This window comes from Sus scrofa, chromosome 7 (assembly GCF_054392235.1).
Source record: "Sus scrofa isolate SSC_HxYL_T2T_F1_AM1 chromosome 7, Sscrofa_HxYL_maternal_Yorkshire_Landrace_v2.0, whole genome shotgun sequence".
NCBI lineage: Eukaryota > Metazoa > Chordata > Mammalia > Artiodactyla > Suidae > Sus > Sus scrofa.
This window is the reverse complement of record NC_139389.1, coordinates 6,677,628-6,694,577: the sequence shown is the minus strand read 5'-3', so window position 1 is coordinate 6,694,577 and position 16,950 is coordinate 6,677,628. Positions and strand designations below refer to the sequence as shown.

The window sequence follows — 16,950 nt, the reverse complement described above, 5'->3', positions numbered from 1 at the left end:
ATTGAACCTGCTCCTCTGTAGTGATCCTAGCCACTGCGGTTGGATTTTAACTCACTGTGCCATAGTAGAAACTCCTGGATTCATTTTTTTTTTTTTTTGGTAGAAATCTATAAGGATATGTGGCAAGTAGAATGATTAGAGGCTGAGTCCTTAATTGGCTGTAGATGTTGCTAGTCACAGCTGGCCAGTCTCTCATTGTGCTGGCTCAGAGGTTGGCAGTTCATCCCCCGATCCTCATTCATTGATGCGATGCTCAGTAATTCCATCAAGTTCATACATTCATTCTCTGACTGAGCCCTCGTCTAGATAAAAAGTAGAGGAAAGATTTGCTATTGAATATTTTAACTGATCAGCATATATTTAATCTCTGTGTAGGATTTTAAAAGATGCAAAATAAATACAGCATCGTTTTGCCCTCGGTAGAGACAGAGAGATAAAGAATAACCCTTAGGAACAAAAATCAAACAAAGGTAGAATGCAAGCATTTTCACTTAGCGAATAAGTCTTTTGCATCCACTAGGGGTGACTGTAGAGTAATAGAAAGAGGTTGGGGGTTTGGGGTTGGGGGAATCTGGGTTCTGGCCCCAGCTCTGCCATTTGTCAGTGATATGTTACATAAGTCAGCCATCCTCTCCAATCTTCAATTTCCTCATATGCCTTACAGAATAGTAAGCATACCCCTACATAGTAACGCCTTCCTTACTCATTTCACTGCATTGTTGGGAGAATCAAACGAGAGACCAACCAGAACTAAACTGGAATGTCTAAGGCACCAGCCTATAAAAGGAACAAGCATGAGGATTGTAATGAAGTGATCATACTTAGGCTCTGGATGATACAAGATGTAACAACTATTGCCCCCATCCATGGTCCAAACAGGAACTTACAATTCAGTTGGGGCATCAAACTGTATGCACCCACAGCTGTAGTAGGGGCAGTAGGAGGTGTGATCTGTGCCCTTGGGGAGGCACGTGGCCCATTCTCTTACATCCTTCGGGTCTTTGTTCAAATGGCACCTTTTCAGTGGTGATACCTTTCTGATTGAAATGTTTAATAACACACCCCATTCTCCTATACTTTCCCCTGCTTTATATTTTTCCTCAAACTATCATTCTCTAATAGACCATATATGGATGTTACTTAATCTTACTTACATGAGTCCCATCATTTGCTTTCCACTCCCTCCCCTCACTGAAGTGTAGGTTTCAAAGAAGGTAGGGCTTTTGTGGAATGACATTCACTCTTATCTTCAGAGCTTAATGATGCTTGGTAGGCATTCCTTCCATATGCTTGGGTCAGATGGATGATTGGCATCTGTTGATTAGATTCTGTTATGGGCATCAAACATATATCAATTTTTTTGTGTGTTTCATTAGTGAATGTCATGTCTATGTTTTTAGGTTTTTTTTTGTCTTTTTAGGGCTGTACCCACTGCATATGTTAGTTCTCAGGCCAAGGGTCAAATTGAAGCTATGACTGCCACCCTACGCCACAGCCACAGCAGTACGGGATCCAAGCCGCATCTTGGACCTACACCACAGCTCATGGCAAGTTTAGATCCCTGACCCACTGAGCGAGGCCAGGAATCGAACCCACGTCGTCATGGATACTAGTTGGGTTCGTTTCCGCTGTGCCACAATGGGAACTCCTATCTTTAGTTTTTAAAAGCAGCAGAAGGTAAGGTCTGGAACAGGAGAAATACATGGTAACCCTTACAGATCTGCTACCTGAAGTCCTAGCAATGGGCTCACATTTTGCAAGGTAAACCGATGAACAAGCACAGAACATAAAACAAAATTTCTGGTGTGGCGGTGAAAGAGGCCATGCTTGAGAGTTGGCACATCTGAATTCTATCACTGCCCAATCACTACCCAATATAGGGGAAATACAAATTAACCCCTCCAGGCTTCTGTTTTTATCTATACATGCATACTATGGATTCATTTTAAATGAGCCCTACTAAGCTCTATTTATATAATTGTCTGCTTTCAAACGATAAATTATCCTTTCTTACACTGGGGAAAAATACTGTATTTACATTTGTATGACATATGATTCCCCCTGGAGATGATGGGAGTTGTAATGAACAACGTTTATACTTTATAAAATTCAAAGGCCAAAATGTCATATATATTATTTTATATTTGATCCAAAAGACCTCAGTGCCTTGTTATGTCTTTCTCACCCAAGACAGAAGGTGTTTGTCCTTGTCTGGGAGGAAGACTTATTACAAAATTAACCTAATGTAAACTTGGGTTTTTCAAGCTCACATTAAATAGCTCAATAACAGAAGCTCCCTTGCGGCACAGTGGATTGAGAATCTGGCGTTACCGTCGCTGTGGCACAGTTGCACCCAAATTGCAGTTTCAGCCCCTGGCCTGGGAACTTCCACATACCATGGGTGTGGCTATTAATAAATAAATACATACTTTTTTTAAGTTTCTAAAATAAGCCATCTATTATTTTATGTGTAGCACAAATTAAAGTCCTTTCAAATCTGCTTCAGAAAGAAAAAAATCTCTCCACCATCATACTTAATTTCTTTATATCTTGTGCTCATTAAACTCAGCAGTTAACAGTACATAAATAAAACATGGCTTTTATTTATAAATCGCACGTAGAGTGTACACATTGAAATGCTTAGAGGGAAAAATGAGAAAATCTTGGTAAATCAAATGCAAACCCAGTCTTTTTCTTTCTCTTCATGCCCCTGAAGATCTGAGGCTTTAATTTAAAAACAAACTATTGTGTATTTAAATTAATCTAGCTTGATGATCAGTGTTTTCATCCTTATTATTTTTCTACTTTGTATCTTCTTCGGTCAGCGGCTTACACACAGCGGGGAGACAGCTGTGGCTGATGCAGCAAAGCTGTACTGGATGTTTGAAAGCACCGGGCAATCAGGACTTCTTGGTGCGATGCTCACGGTGCTACTTTACATCCTCCTGTTCATCATTTCGTCTTTGGTTTTATATGTGTATTGTCTCAGGTAAGGCGTTTCAATCCTTCTGTTCTCCAGAATGTTGGGCTTCTAGCTTCGTTAGATGGGTGGGCTGTGAGAGACACTTAGGCTGTGGGAACGTGACGAAGAAGAGAAGTTAGAACCTTGTCTCCATGGGTTCAGTAGAAATGTCTTTCTTGTGAATAATGACTGTCGTGAAAACCAGCTGAGAAATTTTTTGACTTTGGGGAAAATGTTCTCTCTGCATTAGGGAGAACTAATTTTGCTGTAAATCCTCATATGTGCCTCTTCAAACCAAGGACCAGTGGGAAGGAAGGAGTAATCTTTTGATTTATGATGACATTCTGCGAAACTTCCTGGAAAGCTTCTCTCAAATTCTCCTTCCTGCATGCTTCCAACTCACTTTCTTCCCTTCTCCCTACTCCTGCCAAAATCACCACGAAAAGAATCATCCCTGAACGTTGATTTTGAATATCAAAGAGTTTGTCTTGCTGGGTCATTAATTTAGCAAGCAAGGTATGTGGGTGAAAAAAGACAACTGATGGAGCGAAGTCTCTGAAGACCTGAAGAACAGCAACTTTGGATTTAGGGGGAAAATTTTTCTCTCTTGATTTGATGGAGAAAGAGATAAGGGTGAGGGAAAATGCAGGGAGGTACCTGGCAGCGAGCTGAGGGTGTTCCCACGTGATAGCCACGATTATTGTCTATGAAATGGGATGGGAACCCACTGTCTTTTTTTTTTTTTGTCTTTTTTTACCATTTCTTGGGCCGCTCCCATGGCACAGGGAGGTTCCCAGGCTAGGGGTCAAATCGGAGCTGTAGCCACCAGCCTACACCAGAGCCACAGCAACACAGGATCCGAGTCACGTCTGCGACCTACACCACAGCTTACAGCAACACTGGATCCTTTACCCACTGATCAAGGCCAGGGATCGAACCCACAACCTCATGGTTCCCAGTCGGATTTGTTAACCCCTGAGCTACGATGGGAACTCCTGAACTCACTCTTTAACTCTTCCTTCAGTAGACTGATTTCTCTCTGATGGGCCCTTAGATCAATAGCATAGAGGTAGGAAAGCAATGTAATTGCCCAAAGGATCCACATTGTTTAGGCACAGGCTTCCTTTATATTTTGACATATCATAGGCACTACCTGTCATCTTTCTGCAGCACTTACTTTCCAGAGGAAGGAAAAGAAGTCTTCCCCGTTCATTCAGTTTTCATTTGACCACACACTTGTCTTGGGACCCTAGACAAGGATATTCACTTGCTGGATTTTAGGCATTTTCTTGTGTAATATTTTAAGATAACAAGGACCAACTCTGCAGCACAGGGCAGTGTAGTCACTATTCTGTAATAATCTATATGGAAAAAAAGAATGGATATGTGTATATGTACAACTGATTCACTTTGCTGTATGCCTGAAATTAACACAACGTTGTAAGTGAACTATACACTAATAAAAATTAAAAAAAAAAAACAGAAAACAATTTAAAAATAAAGACAAGTATATGTAGATCTCACAAGAGGCTTTACATGAAGTGTAGACTTAAAATGACTAGTTTCCCAGAGAAATTAAAGAAATAAAATAATATATCACGTTGTTTAGACTTTCGTAGGATCAAAAAAAAAAAAAAGAAGATCAAGGCATCCCTGTTGCGGCTCAGCAGGTTAAGACCCTGACATAAGATCCAGGTGGGTTAGATTCCTCGCCTCACTTCGTGGGTTAAGGATCCAGCATGGCCACAAACTGAGGCATAGGTCACAGATGCAACCTGGATCCTGTGTGGCTGTGGCTGTGGTGTAGACTGGCAGCTACAGCTCAGATTTGACCCCTAGCCCAGGAACTTCCATGTGCCACAAGTGTGGCCACGAAAAGAAAAGAAGAAAAGAAAATGAGTAAATAATAAAAAAAAAAAAATAACCAGATAATGGTATGTCCCCTTTATTCCCACATCAATATATCTTATTTTAAATGAGGTGAAATGTTTACAGTGATACTTTCCTTTGTCCAAGGTCTATATTTTTATTATTAGGATTATGTGTAAATTATAGAAAATGTAAGCATAGAAATTTACGCACGAAATAACTAGGATGTAATCTTTTGCTACCTCGAACACAGAGTTGTCTGTTTTAAACAGCAAAAAAATTTCCCCGTGGGGGAGTGTGGGTAGGAGGGTGGGAAGATCTCTAAGTGGATGAAGAAACGATTAAAGAAAAACAAAGAGGAAGTGTCCAGACATCGCAGGGGATGAAACGAAAATAATCCAGGAGGAATAAACAAACAATCTTGCTGGCTTTCTCCACCTAGCCGCTCTCTGTATTCCCCCCAGAATGGGGCACGCTCAGTAACCCGAAGCAGGTTTTGTTTACATTTTAGAAGCAGGTGCTCTCAGAATCCCTCGGATGATGACAGTATTACAGCCGTATCCCACAGGGAAAATACCTGTATTTTCCATGTGAGTAAATAAAGTCACTCTAAAAAGTCAGCTGAAAAACTCCCTTTTGATTGATAGCTGCAAAATCTCCTTTTCCAAGATGGTGAGCTGGGCAGTCAGCTCTTCTATGAATCAAGCACTGTTGCCATCAGAGGCATCTGGTCAGTGAAGTGGGGTTTGGCTCTGACCTCAAAGTAGGCAAAGAGACACCGAAATCATGAGAACTCAGCTTAGTGAAAAATCCCGATATGGATTTGTACATGTTGACTGATTTAGGTTAGCAACATGCTAACATGAAAGCAATGTGCCTGACTCTTCCGGGCTTTGGGATCAGAGCCGTCAAAATTCGTGGTAACACGGCTACCATAAGAAGAGGTATCAGGAAGAACAAAGCTGTGAGGCGGGCTGTTAATAGAGAATTTTGTCTAGTTCTGGGCTCCACATCATGGGGACGAGTTGTGCAAGCCCCAGATTGGACCCTATTGAGTTTGACTAACTGGATCTCATTTCTCCAAGAGCCTGAGTAGTTTCTTGCTGAAGGGTTTCTACTAGAAAAATTCTCACTTTTCTTAGCTCTAGGAGGAAAGTTGACTTGCCTCTGGGCAAGGAGGTCCTTGAACTGGGTGTAATTACTTTGACTGGATTTTGTAGCTGTAAAAAAACAGCATTAATCTTTTAAATGATTTTCCTTATTATCAGAAGAATCTATGTCCTTTAGTTAAAAAAAAATCGAAACTCTAGAAAAGAATCAAAAAATAAAAACAATAATCTCACCATTGAAACAAAGCATTGTTTGTCTTTTGACAAATTTATTGCACCGTCTTCCTGTGTGTATTTATTTTGCAAAGTTGAAATGGTACTGCAAGTGTAGCTTTATATGTGGATTTGGCTTGTTTGTTTTTATTTTTTTAATTGAAGTATAGTTAATTTACAGTGTTGTGTTAGTTTCACATGTAAAGTGATTCAGCTATACATATATTTAGGATTATTTCCCATTATAGGTTATTACAAGATACTAAGCGTAATTCCCTGTCATATACAGTAGGTTCCTCATTGTTTATCTATTTTATATATAGTCACGTGTATCTGTTACTCCCAAACTCCTAAATTATCTCCCCCATCCGCCTCCCCCTGTCTCCTTTGGTTACCATAAGTTTGTTTTCTATGTTTGTGAGTCTAATTCTGTTTTGCGAATAAGTTCTTTTGTATCATTTTTTAGATTCCACATACAAGTGATATGATGTTTGTCTTTCTCTGATATATGTTGATTTTTAAACTTAATATCATATGGTACTTTAATATTCTTTATTTCATGAACATATAATGTCTATACAATACCTTATACCGTATAAGCATGTGAAATATTTAAAATACTGCTTGACTCCTGAACAATAGATTAGTTTCATTATTGTGCATCTTATAAATAATTCTGATGGACATCTTAAGACTCAGGGTCTTGCCCACATTTTCAATTATTTTTTGCATGTAGTCCTAGAGACCCAGAAATAGTGGCTCAGAGTATAATGTTGCTATGGCACTTGTAACTTTGTAACTATTGTGAATTTGTTTTCTAGAGAAGGCGTATACATTTGTATTTCCGGAGTCACATGATATAATCATGTTCACATCATGTGTTAGCCTTTTGTAGTCTCATAGAAGGAATGGGATCTCATCCTTTTCTAAATGTGCATGTATTTTCTAGTCACTAAATATTCTCAGTACGCCCGTCCTTTGTATTTTGTCTCTTGAGAATTGCCTTTGAAGTGTCCTTTTGCCTTTTTCTGTTTATTTATTTATCTATTATTTGCTCTTTAGGGCTGCACCTGAAGCATATGGAAGCTCCCAGCCTCGGGGTGGAATTGGAGCTACAGATGCCTGCCACAGCAGCTCAGAATCCCCGACCCACATAGTGCGGCTAGGGGTTGAACCCCCATCCTCATGGACACTAGCTGGATTTGTTTCCACCATGCCACAACAGGAACGCCTGTATTTATTTATTTTTTTACTGTTATATGAGTCTCATATGTAGTAGCAGTATTAACCCTTCTGTCATATTTTAACAGATATTTTCTCCACTTAATTACCTTTTAAATTTATTTTCATTTTTGAAAAAATAGATATTTGCAGTAAAGTCTTCTGATCACTTTTATGACTTATTTAAATATCTCCTCATTGAAAAAAACTTTCCTCATTCAGAAATTTCACAACTATTTGCTTCTATTTTTATTAATGTTGACATTTTTTCATTGAATTCCTTTATCATAAGCCTTATAGAATTCATTTACTGTGGGTAGCATCTAGATCTAAATGAGACTTCCTTTTATTTTTCTTTTATTCATTTTTAAAATTTATTTTATTTCCATAGTATAAAATTTTACTGAAGTATAGCTGATTTACAATATCGTGATAATTTCTGCTATATCCAATTCTCTCTCTCTCTCTTTTTTTTTTCTTTTTTTTGTCACCCTACCACATATGGAAGTTCCCAGGCGAGGGATTAGATCTGAGCCACTGTTGATATCTAAGCCACAGCTGCAGCAATGCTAGATCCTTAACCCACTGTGCAGGGCTGAGAATTGAACCTGCATCCTGGTGCTGCAGAGGTGCCGCCAATCCCCTCACGCCACAGCAAGAACTTTTATTTTTTATTCTACTCATCTGTTCTGTAAGTTTGCATTATCTTCTGATACTAACTGTTTTGCCACTTTATCTCACTGGCTTTGATTTTAAGTGGTTTTAATTCATCAGTTTATGTTTTGTATGTCATAGAGCTTTTTTTTTCTAGAGATACTTTTTAGTAATTTACTTTTTGGGAGTTCCCAATGTGGCTCAGCAAGTTAAGAACCAGACGTAGTGTCTGTGAGGATGGGGGTTGGATCCCTGGCCTCATTCAGTGGGTTAAGGGTTGGGCGTTGCAATGTTGCTGCGGCTGTGGCCAAGGCTGGTAGCTGCAGCTCGGATTCAACACCGAGTCCAGGGATCCATATGCCATAGGTACAGCTGTAAAAAGAGAAAAAAAGAAAAGGAAAAAGAAAAAAAATTTACCTTTACACCAAATTTTATAGATGGCCCTTTATAGGAGTTGTGGCATTAGGGAGAAATTACGAGGACCACCTGTAACTCTCAGAATGTTTACTGCAAATTTGGCTTTGCATCACTCCTTATAACCCTTCCGAGTAAAGCCTCTCTTGATTTTATATGAATCCCTTAATTCTAAATTCTTTATCTAAATAGTCCAAAAGATCTATAGGCTGTGCACATATTTCTTTATAATACGCGGAGAATGAGACACCACAGTTTAAATGTCAGTTAGATTTGTTTAAGCTTTTATATTCCTGGAAGCTGTACACAAACCCAAAAGGCTGGTGCTCGAGTTAATTAGTTTTCGGGGTGATGATATATTCTTAATCATTGTCTTAATAGTTCCAAATAGCCTTATAAGTTTTAGCTGCTGTCATTTATTACTTAGGAAAATTAATTTAGATGGAAATAATTTAAAGATAGATCTTGATGAGAATACTATGAGCATATTCATTGTCTAGGGAATGTGCATAAGATAATCAAAGATTTTCCACTTCTGAATCAATCTTCTTTACAATGTTCCTCACTAAAGGAAAGTATTATTTACCACATAAAGGAAAAAGTTCTAAATACTATCTAGTTAATACATAGCTAAATAATTTTCACCCTTCTTCAACTGTCCCTTAGTTCTTGGCACCCTATGCCCTGATAGGCAGAACAGGACTATGCACAAGAGGACATGCTTGTATAGGAACAGACCTGTTGAAAAGAATTTGGATGCTACCTTGCATCAGTTCTAGAAACCGAAGGATTGTAATCAAAATGACTCATTGCTTTGGGTCCAGGTCAATTCACCGGTGACGCATTTGCTGAAAGCCCATCGGTATCCTCTCTCTGTTCCTCACACCCCATCTCTCTGGTGAGTTAATCAATTTAGAACTCTCTATCAACTTTGACAACTCTTGGGGTTCCTGTTGAGGCTCAGCAGTTAACGAACCCAACCAATCTCCATGAGGATTGGGTTTTCGATCCTTGGCCTCGCTCTGGGGGTTGAGGATCCAGCATTGCCATGAGCTGTGGTGTAAGTTGCAGATGTGGCTTGGATCCCCAGTTGCTGTGGCTTTGGCGTAGGTTGGCAGCTGCAGCTCCAATTTGACCCCTCGCCTGGGAATTTCATATGCTGCAGGAGTGGCCATACAAAGCAAAACTAAAACAAAAAGCAAAAAGCAAAAAACAAAAAACAAACGAACAAAAAGAATTTTGACAACTCTGGGTATCAATGGGACTTCAATATTGACAGTCTGAGAAGAAACCCATTGTCTTCTTCTCCAGATCACCTCTTCCTGTAGGGTTTCCTGTCTCAGTAAATGTTGAGATCTTCCTATCCATTTAGGAAGGGAGGAAGGAGGAATGAAGGGAGGGAGGGAGGGAAGGGAGGAGAAAATGATTGCTTAGCTCCGTAAATGCCAAGGTCATCCATCCCAAGGGAAGGAGGGAGGAAGCTGGGAGGTGTCCTTAAATACCCCCTCACCCTCCACCTCCACCTTCTCCAGGTTCTGGCAGTTCCTTAACCCTTGAACTTGTTCATCTCATTCTATCTGTAGGCAATCACTTCTTGCCTTTATGGCTTCCTATTGCTCTTACAAACATGAGGTCTCATCATTGGGGCCATACCTTTCCCATATTAGACAACCTTAACACTCCGTGACCTCCCCATCCCTCTGTCACGAAGGCACCTTTCCATCTCTTTCCAGGATTCTTCACCTATCAATCCCCCACTAATTACACTTGCCAAGCACTTGGCATTTGATAGGCATACGTGAATAACAGTAAATTTATGAAAGAGGAGTCGATGGAGAAGGCAGTTGTTTCCTTACAAACATGAGACGACACAGACATTGAAAGATATACACTTCATAACTGGAAACTCATGATAGGACTGTCTCTGGACATGGGGATGCGGGTGTGTGTTTGGGGGGTTTTCACTACTTTCCACTGTGTGCATTTTTATTTTCTGAATTTTTTTTTCTGCTAGAATTACTTTTCCTTCTTTATTTCTCTTCTTTATGCCTTCGTTGAATTTCTCTTTTTCTCTATTTAGTACAATTTTATACCAAAGCCATTTGGATTTTAACTACTATTAAACAGAATAAGTTTATTAAACAGAATAACACTTGAGTACTCAAGGGTTTCTAGAAGGCCAACGAAAGCTTTCTCTGCACATATAAACACTTTAGTGTCACACACTTCATTGAAAATATTCAACAACTCTGCCAAAGAATATGTGGATTGCAGAGACATTTTTAAAAGATTAAAAAAATGAATGAATGAATTTGGCAAGCATATGCCTGTCGCTCTAGGAGAAGCTTGACTATTTACAGACGGTCTGTTCAGAACTATACTTGCAATAGTCTAATGCATTTGTACCCGTATGTTAAGTAGTTTTCTAACTTAAATCATAAACACATTGACTGCAATATGTATAAAGCTATCCTGCTAAACTCATTTGTAAGTGTCAGTGTTAGAAATAAGCAATCATACTTAATTCTTCTTCGTGTTTATATATGTTTTGAATTTAGAGCTATTTAAAGTTATAGATCCCATCTTTTTCATGACCCTTAAAATACTATATTAGCTAAATGTTCACACTTGTCCTTTTTAGCTTTAAAAGAAATGTCGCCTGCTAGGTTTCTGCAAATGACCCACATTCAGATGTGAACGAAACATAATAGCTTCTGCCATTCACCAAGCAATGAATTGCTTCAAATGTAGGACACAGGGCAGAGGACTTTGTAAATTACTTTGTTTCATTGTCCGTCACCAGAACCTGTGGCATAATATGTGACCTATTTCTATAAACAATAATGCCTGAGGCTTTACAAACAGGTGGGATATAGTTTCTCTTTTAATTACATTTTGAAAAAATAATTTAAAATGTAAAAATTTTAGACATACTGTATAATAGTATTGTTAAAAGAATCTAGATTTTTCAACCGTCACCGTGTCATGACGTATATTTCAATGGAATACATGTCAAAAATGTTAGCTTTTTATTAAAAACAACTCAAGCCTACAAAAATGACAAAAGTAGTACAATGAACTTGTAGATTCTTCTTTTAGATTCACAAATCAATAGAATTTTCCATGTTTTCTCTTTCTCTTCTCTCACCTGAGATGATCCACAAGTCTTCAAAATCTTCAATTTTATGTCATTCACACTGATATTTATACACACATACTCAGAATGTTAAAAGCATGAAAATACATGCATGCGTATATGTTATTTTAACCGTTTTGAAAGTAACAAAGTTTCATAACTAAATATGATCATGGAGAGTTTAAATGTAACATTTTATTGGACAACTTTACTGCATGTACACAGAAAAAATAATCTGTTGCTCTCTCTCATCAGTGTCTACCAATGCCCAATTTGTTTATGAAATTGCAACTGCTTTTACATTGTTCATCCTTTTTTGCTTTTTACTGCCACTTCTGCAGCACATGGAGGTTCCCAGGCGAGGGGTCAAATCGGAGGTACAGCTGCTGGCCTACCCCGCAGCCACAGCCATGCCAGATCCAAGCCACGTCTGCGACCTACACCTACAGCTCAGGCAATGCCAGATCCTCTTCCCGCTGAGCGAGGCCAGGGATTAAACCAGCATCCTCATGGATACTAGTCGGGTCTGTAACCACCGAGCCATAACGGGATCTCCCTCGTTCATCTTTATAGAAATTATTCTAACATTTAGTGGGAATGTTTAACTTTCTAAAGAGAACCAAAAAAGTGAAGGTTAAAGAGATGGTCACCAACTTCGATCAGTATGGACAGTGTAAATATCCAAAAAGGTGAAAGAACACACTTTTGGATAAGCGTTATATTGCCTGACTGATTACATTATCAAATGAACTACAGAATTATCAACATGCAATTTATTTGTTAATTTTGCCTATACAGTCCTAGACTTTTCTCCTTGTTCTGTAAGCTGGCTCTATAGAGCCGAAAAGTATGTGAAAAACTAACAAAGGTTGCTAAGTTGACTCCTTAACGACGCATAGTGAAGCTTTTCACTGGGAAATGCCACTTGAGATGGCAAGAAAAAAATTAAAAACAAAACAAAAATGGAATCAATCTTTATGCAGCTTGCTACATTCCAGTGTATCAGTTTGTTCCGTTAAAACATTTGTTTACCATGCTGTAGATCCTGGATGTTTATATAATCATTCTTTCACACAGAATGTAGGCAATATAAAGAGGAGACAAGACATTTCCTGGGCAAAAGGAACAGAAGCTGGCACAAACAGGACTGTAATTCCTAATTAATTCAAAGTTAATTGAATTGTTGATAATCCTGCACTTAAAATCTTCATATAGAAAATGTTTATGGCAGCAAATTGACAGTAATTTAACTACATTAAATCTTACCACCATTAAAAGAAAAAGATGAATGTTACATTAAACAAGCTTAAAAGAATGGTAAAGACTAGTTCTTGTTTAACAAGACAACTAGCAAATCATTTAAATGGCTGACCTAAAATCTCAAAACATAATAAGAGTAGTAGCTATATTTCAGGATGGCGCCAAGCCATATGGCCTGTCTTGGACCATCAGAGAAGCTGGCTGGCAGTTTTGCTTTTGGAGTCATTCTTGGGCATTCATGGAGAATTGGTGCTAAGACTCCCCTGGATACCAAGCTCTAGGAATGCTCAAGTACCATGGTCAGCTTTCCATATCCTGGGGCCTGCACCTGAGGATTTAACAAACTGCAGAACTTCGGGTTGTGTATTAAGCTTGTGAAGCCTGGTTCACTCAACCCGTGGATGGGAAACTCAGAGATATGAAGGGTGATTGTATATTTAGTTTAAAAAGTCCTTGTATAAATATATCTTAACAGTTCAAATCCATGCTGTTCAAGGGTCAACTGTACTTAGAATCACCTGTAATTACTTATATTGTCTAAGACAAGGCAAATGCTATGTAAATAGTGGTAAATACTATATCAGGAGTATGTAAATAGTTGTTTGTGTACCACAAATTCAAGTTTTGCTTTTGGGAATGCTCCGGATTTTTTTCCCCCAATATTTTCAATCCCCGGTGTGTTCAGTGTGGACACGACAGATACAGAAGGCTGACTGTATTTCCAAGCTGTGATGAATGCAACAGAGTTGGGAGGAAAAAGACGCATGGGTCTTATTTGGCAGGAAGGGTTAAAACAAAAATCTATTTTATTAATTTGGAGGCGTTCTTGTCGTGGCTCAGCAGTTAACGAATCTGACTAGGAACCATGAGGTTGCAGGTTCGACCCCTGGCCTTGCTCAGTGGGTTAAGGATCCGGCGTTGCTGTGAGCTGCAGTGTAGGTCGCAGACACGGCTCAGATCCTGTGTTGCTGTGGCTGTGGTGTAGGCCTGTAGTGTAGGCCGGCAGCTACCTCTCCTATGGACCCCTAGCCTGAGAACCTCCATATGCTGCAGGTGTGGCCCTAGAAATACAAAAACACTAAAGGAAAAAAAAATTCGGAAAGATCTCGATAGAGGTAGTTAAATAAGATATACATTGTGTCAGTTATTTATTTTCACTAAAGAATCAGATGGTGGAATAAAATGGACTTTGGTGTTAGCTCTGAGTTTAAATTCTCTCTGTTACTTATAAACAGTAAGACTAACTTTTTTGACTTTTTTGACTTTAGTGTGTTACTACATAAATGACAGGAAAACTACGTAAAAGGCTAGAAAACAATGAGTGTGAGAATGTCTGCCACTATAACAGGAGATCAGTAAATTTAAATTTTATTATCTAGCCTATTTAAAGCCATTCTCCACTCTGCGTAGAAAGGCATTCCTATGTGCTCCTTAATTATCTTGCTTGTCTAATTTATATTTTAGGCCTTTTGTAAAAACGTCTCAGATGGGTCACTCATCGGCACTGTGATGCATTAGTATTCTCTGGTCCAGCCTAGACTGTCAGTGGCACCATTTGATCCTCCTTCAACTAGTTCCAGGCTTACACCATGAGCCAGGCATCTGCAGAATAAATATGGCATTTCCCCACAGTTTTAATTTTACACAAATTTTTACCAAAATACATTTATTGTATTTAAAAAAATACCAAAAGATGAGGGATAAAATACACATTTTTTCTTCTCTGAACTTAGCGGTAACAAATGGAAAAGTTTTATAAATATTTACCTAATTAATGTTTATAATACTCATTTAAATGTTACTAGTGAAGTATTTTTCAGTAAGATACTTTGTTGTCACTTTACCAGTATCACAAGAAAAGCAGTGCTTTTCCAAATGAAGATGTGGAGTTATTTTGGAAAGTGGGAAAAGATTGAATAAGTAGTTCATCAGGTTAGATGCTTCACCAAATTGGACCATTTATTATTCACGATGGAAAAGAAACAGCCAAGCAAAACCTCTTTGCTGATTGAACTTGTCCAGTGGGGTTTCTAAGACAGGGCACTAAAACCAACTCACTGAGGAAAAATAAATCCAGACTTACATTGGCTGTGACACATCCCTCACTTTCGAACTAATTTGGGTATTCATATACGAATTAACAGTTAAATATTTCTCATTTTTCTACAGTCTATAACTTAGAACCAAACATAGTAGGCTTGTAGGAGATAACTATAAAAATCCCAAATTGTTCTCGTCCGATTATGATATTTAGCAGAGAAAATTATCAAAGCATTTCTGGAATCTCAGTCAAGTAATTTCCGAAAAAGAAATGGGAACGGTGAATTATATACATAGAAATGTATAAGAGAAACATAAATTAATATTTTTGGAAAAAAGGAAACAATATTTGGAGAGGGAAAAAGACCTGATAACCCATGATGATTTTGTTTTTAGACTGCACAGTGATTCTTGGATATTAGATGCATTTCAGCGCATCCACAGTGAAGAAATTACGTTTTTTATACCATACGATTTGGAGATTTCCAATCAGGAGCTAAGTTATATAGTAAAAAGAGCTGAGCAATGGAGAGGAATCAATGGCGAGAGAAGGAAGGTGAGTTGGTTTGAAGTCGATTTGTTGATTTGACTGCACAAAGGAAACTCATTCTGTTAGCCAATCAGCAAGTTGTTATATTTTCTTGAATTGTTCCCTCTTTCTCTCTCTCTCTTTTTTGGCCCTCACCTGAGGCATATGGAAGTTCCCAGGCTAGGCGTCAAATCGAAGCTGCCGCTGGATCTGAGTCACATCTTTGATCTACACCCCTGCTCAGAGCAACAGCAAATCCTTAACCCACTGAACGAGGCCGGGGTTTGAACCCGGGTCCCCATGAATACTAGTCAGGTTCGTTACTGCTGAGCTGAGATGGGAATTTTCACATTGTTCCTGAACCCATCTACCATTAGATTTGGTTGGTCACCACTGTACAAATCTTGCCACTCAATTGTATGCTGATTTTTTGTTTGTTTGTTTGTTTTGTCTTTTTGCTATTTCTTGGGCCGCTCCCCGCGGCACATGGAGGTTCCCAGGCTAAGGGTCAAATCGGAGTCATAGCCACCAGCCTACACCAGAGCCACAGCAACTCGGGATCCGAGCCGCGTCTTCGACCTACACCACAGCTCATGGCAATGCCAGATCGTTAACCCACTGAGCAAGGGCAGGGACCAAACCTGCAACCTCATGGTTCCTAGTCGGATTCGTTAACCACTGCGCCACGACGGGAACTCCCCTGATTTTTTTTTTTTTTTTTTTTTTTTATTGGTTGAAATGAGACATGACCAGATGGTTCTTACAGTTTAGCACTCTTATTTTCTTATGAAAAATATTTATTGATACCTGTTGTATATATATTGGGCAAAATTGCACAAGGTGGTGTAAAGAATATCTAAGAATGAGTTTCCACACGTGACCAGATTATTGGCTTTAACGTGACTTTGACTTTGAGGGAATAGGAGAAAGGAAGTATTATTTCTGCCTTTCTCCTTGTGATGCCTTTGTTAGTCTCCTTGACTAACTCTTCTCTTTCAGTAGAAATCGCCTTAGCATTTTCATGGGCTCCCGCAGCCCCTTTTGCGTTAGCATCTCCAAAGTTTCTGTCCTTGGCTTTTTCCTTCATCTTACTCTGCACGCTGTCCTTTGATTAACTTCCTTAGTAATCGTGTCTTCCATGCTGCTGAAGATGATCAAATATCTGTCTCTAGCATAAACCTCCTTTCTGAGTCCCAAACTAATACAATCTAGCAGCCTACTTGGTATCTCCAGACGAATGTCCTAAAGCTGCCTAAAACCCAGTATGGGCCAAACAAAATCAATTTACCGCTTATTGTTAATTAACAATTAGTCAACCCATACATTTGACCCATGCCATGAAACCACAGCATGTATACTTACTTCCATAATCTCTGTACTCTGAATCCTCATAAGTTTCATATACCTGAACCACAAAAATCCAAAACTCGTTTTTCTAGACTTTTCTTTGTCTTCCTTGATACCTACTTTTCTCAATTCCATTTGCTACCAGGCATGTCTAGGACCTCAATACCCATCTTCTGAAGAATAGCAATACTTTGCC

At 38.8% G+C, this 16,950-nt stretch overlaps 1 protein-coding gene across 1 annotated transcript in view; it reads left to right on the top strand.

Moving 5' to 3' along the window:
• LOC146401171 (uncharacterized) overlaps positions 1-16,950 on the top strand; it is a 267,755-nt gene that overhangs the window by 179,814 nt on the left and 70,991 nt on the right. The window contains exons 15-16 of the mRNA XM_084970323.1: positions 2,826-2,989; positions 15,275-15,434. Of these exons, the coding sequence (XP_084826449.1) occupies positions 2,826-2,989; positions 15,275-15,434 (324 nt within the window). The remainder of the gene's footprint in view (positions 1-2,825; positions 2,990-15,274; positions 15,435-16,950) is intronic.